At 34.9% G+C, this 3,864-nt stretch overlaps 1 protein-coding gene across 1 annotated transcript; it reads left to right on the top strand.

Annotated features, from left to right (window-relative positions):
- The first annotated feature begins 910 nt into the window (after positions 1 to 910).
- On the top strand, positions 911 to 2,949 carry LOC145138920 (uncharacterized). The gene is made up of 3 exons (XM_079072918.1): positions 911 to 1,676; positions 1,933 to 2,379; positions 2,451 to 2,949. Exons 1-3 carry the CDS (start codon positions 1,052 to 1,054, stop codon positions 2,612 to 2,614), a joined length of 1,236 nt encoding a protein of 411 aa, XP_078929044.1. The 5' UTR covers positions 911 to 1,051; the 3' UTR covers positions 2,615 to 2,949.
- The last annotated feature ends 915 nt before the right edge of the window (positions 2,950 to 3,864 follow it).

Genomic DNA, 3,864 nt, shown 5'->3' with positions numbered 1-3,864 from the left:
ACCCAACACAACGTTTTATGATTGAAGGCGAAATGAAGTTTGTGGTTAAAAGGCATTATGGATTTTTTTACATGATAATTTTTGAAAGCACTTAAAAATATGAATGGTTTTCTTAAAGCTCTTAAAATATGAATAATTTTTCGATAAAAGATTTTAGAGATTGTTAAGATCGAGATCTTACGTAAGATCGTTTTACGTTTTGCAAGATCGTGATCGTAAAATCTGATCGAGATCAGAAGATCCTATTAAAATAAACTAGTCTTGAAATTTGTTTGCAATGTCTTGTGTACAATACTCATTAAAATTGATATTCACCAAGACATATGTGTACAATACTCATTAGAATTGATATTCACTAAAGCAGCGATGATGTAATTAACTTCCGATCGGGTTAAGATCTTAAGATCCTAGTTGGGATCCTAAGATCCCAATATAGATCTTTCTTAAGATAGATGCTAGTATGATCGAGATTGTTTTTAACTAATATGATCTTAAAATTGTAAGATCTTAAGAACAAGATCGGGATTTTAACAATCATCATTGAAGCATTAGAGGGGCCATTTATGTAAAAATTCCAATTTACATAAATCTTTCTAATAATTTATAAACATAAATCTTGTAAAACAAGATAAAAAAGTGATTAAAAGAATGAAGATTGAAGTAGTATAGGGTCGTTTATATAAAAAATTTTAATCATAAATCTTATGAAACAAGATAAATCTTATGAATTTTGAAATATGTAAATTTTTCTAAAAGTTTTCAACCATAAATCTTGTGAAACAAGATAAAATAAAGTAATAATAATAATAATAATAATAATAATAATAATAATAATAATAATAAAAGAATGAAGTCGTGGAGGGGCCATTTATGTAAGTTTGGTTATGCGTATCGGAGTATCGGCGCACCTCCCTACGCAATATTTGTATACTTTGTTGTGTTGTGATAGCAGCTCCCAAAAACTAGGTCTCCAGCTCCCAACGACTTCTCTTTCACACAAAGAGAGAGGAAGGGAGGGAGGGAGAAAGGGAAGAAGGAAGAATCAAGAATTATGCCGACGTTCACGACAATTGCTCTCGAAAATCTACTAGAACATAGAAATCCGAGCACGAATTCGTCGACTCTCAAGAGCCAACAACCCTCCACCAACAAACCTAACTATCTTCAAAATCATGTAGAACAAAACGATGAAGCTAAAGAGGAGGAGAAATTTAAAGCAAGGAAGAGATTGAATCACATCTACATATCACCTGCTCTCTACACGACTCCAGAACCGACTCCGATTTTGGATTATTCTTCATCTGGCTCTGTCTCGTCCTCACCGTATGTGTTTAATCGGAAGGGGCGTGGTGGGGGAAACTCCGCCAATCGGAGAGTCGATGGGTTTGAGGTTCAGGGAAGTGGGGCCCAGTCGGTTGGAAATGAAGCTGAGACGTTGCTTGATGGGAAAGACGAATTGGTTGAGAGTAGTTTGATTGGAGGAGGGGGTGAAAATGGAAATCGTGGTGAGGTTGAAGGTGAAGGTGCGGATGATGATGATGAAGACTTTGTAGATCCTCGATGTGATTCGTTCAGTGTTGCTAGCTCGAGCGACCTGAATGATTCTGGGAGACTAGGGCTTGAGAATATGAGCGTCATTTCTAATCAAATCGGGGAATTCTACGACGCCATTGAAGGTAAACAAAACGTTTCTTTAAATCTGGTTGACTTGTGTGCTCCTGCTCTAGATTAAAGTAAAGACTAGAACATATAAACCCTAATCCCTTCTCCATCTTTCCAGAATTTTCTAGCAATTAATTTCAGGTTTTGTTCCATTGGCTTAAGTTCAATCCCAATCAACCACAGTAGAATCTGCTCTTATTGAATCATTCTTCTATTGATTCAACAAATAGTGTAATATCATCTAAACACAAACTGTAACTTTTGACACAGATTTCTCCTCGGATGGATCTATAATGAGTTTAGCTTCATGTAGCCGCAACCTAGAATCAGAGTTGCACACCACAGGAATCACTCTCATTGAGGAGATTGAGAAGCGGAAGATCGCGGAACACGAACTTGCTACAATGCACACTCAATGGCAGAAAATCAGCAAGATTCTACTATCTCAAACTGGCTTCACGTTTCTTGAAGCACCTTCAAGTGAAGGTGGTTGTATGCAGTTTGACATTAATGAAATGAAGCAGTTTTCTCAGGAAGTTGTTTATGCTCGATTTGTGGCAGAAGCCATGGCAAAAGCTGAAGCTCAGGCGGAAGCTGAGCTGGCGGCAGAGGTGGTGATAGGATCCAAAGATAAAGAGATCTCCAGGTTGAAAGACAGGCTGCAATACTATGAGGCTATGATCCATGAAATGTCCCAAAAGAACCTTGAATCTATGGGTATGATCTCTTATATCTTAATTACCTTTTTAACCCTATAACATATATTTATTTTGTGGGAACTTTTGCAGAGGTAGCAAGAAGGCAGAGAGAGAAGAAAAAGGGGCATAGGAAATGGTTATGGAGTTGTATAGGAATGTCCATTGTTATTGGAGCTTCTGTGATTGCTTACTCATATGCTCCACCTACTACTACTACTACTAATACCGCAGAGTCTGAATCTGGACATGATTAGTGGTTCTATTCATCAATCTTACTTGTTTACATGTCAAATAATGCAACAAAACATTGAGGGGTGATTATGATGACCAAATGGTTGCCCAAAAAAAGTGAAGTTCACAATTTTGGTACTGATTACAAGTAGTTGGATTTGGTTGGATCTTTAAAAGGGTTTAATACTGACCTGATAAAAGTTAGGTTGTAGATGAAATGGATTTAATGAAAGAAATGCTTTTGGCATGCTATTCATTTGTTTTTTTTTGTGTTACATGGTGTTTAGTTTATGTATGATTTGTCAAAATATTGCTTCTAATCAATCATGTTAATGCAAGAACCTTTTTTTATTTGGGAGATCCAATTTCAATGTGGATTGAGCTCTTTGTGGTGATAGGTGTTGTTGATCTTATGTAGAATTTAGAGCATCCACAACAGTATAATGTTTTATAAAGTTGAAAAAGGTCGTATTGTAAATGCTTTACAATAGGTGAAGATTTGTAATTGCTTTTTCAAAATGAAAGCTTTGAAAAAACTCATATTGTAAATGCTCTAACAATGAATATACATGATGTTTTTGAACCATGCAATTTGGGTTTTAGGCTTTTAGCAGCCACAGCATGAATTTCAATTCTCACGTGACACTTTTGAACAATATAAATTTGTCCTCTTTTTATCTTGTTTATGTCATAAATGATGGTTTTAAACAGTGTACGATCCTATCCTCCTTTTGTCTTGGCAAAAACAAAGAATTTAAATCTTATTCAATTCTAATATGGATTGGATTTCTTGTGGGTATTTTGCTATTGTTCTTGTGTAATCAACCTAGGAAATTGCTAGGGAAATGATAAAACGTGCCATTGGAATGGGATGGTATTTTCATGAGAATAACCTTTTTGCAAACACCATCTAATCTTTTTGTATATACCAATACTTTCTTGGGTAGTTGTGACCATGGGGACACGGCTAGTTGCCAAAGTGTATTGGTTTCATACAAAGTTCATTGTTATTCTTTTTTTTTCACCATTAAATGTTATCTGGATAAATAATGTTTATTTTTTTTAAGATGATATTACACTAGAAAAAAAAAATGAATGAAAAAATATATGGTAATTTGGGATGAGAAAAACAATCGTTGGAACTGAATCAGAACCAATTGGAAACCGATTATGCATAACAGTCCGATTCTCGGTTCTTCAACTTCCCCTTTTTCAGTTTCGGTTTTTCTCTGAAAGTATATATATATATATATATATATATATATATATATAT

This window comes from Lactuca virosa, chromosome 9 (genome assembly GCF_052849685.1).
Source record: "Lactuca virosa cultivar CGN04683 chromosome 9, Lactuca_virosa_CGN04683_v6, whole genome shotgun sequence".
Taxonomy (NCBI): Eukaryota; Viridiplantae; Streptophyta; class Magnoliopsida; order Asterales; family Asteraceae; genus Lactuca; species Lactuca virosa.
Note: the sequence above shows the minus strand (reverse complement) of the source record. Positions and strands in the feature narration are given on the sequence as shown.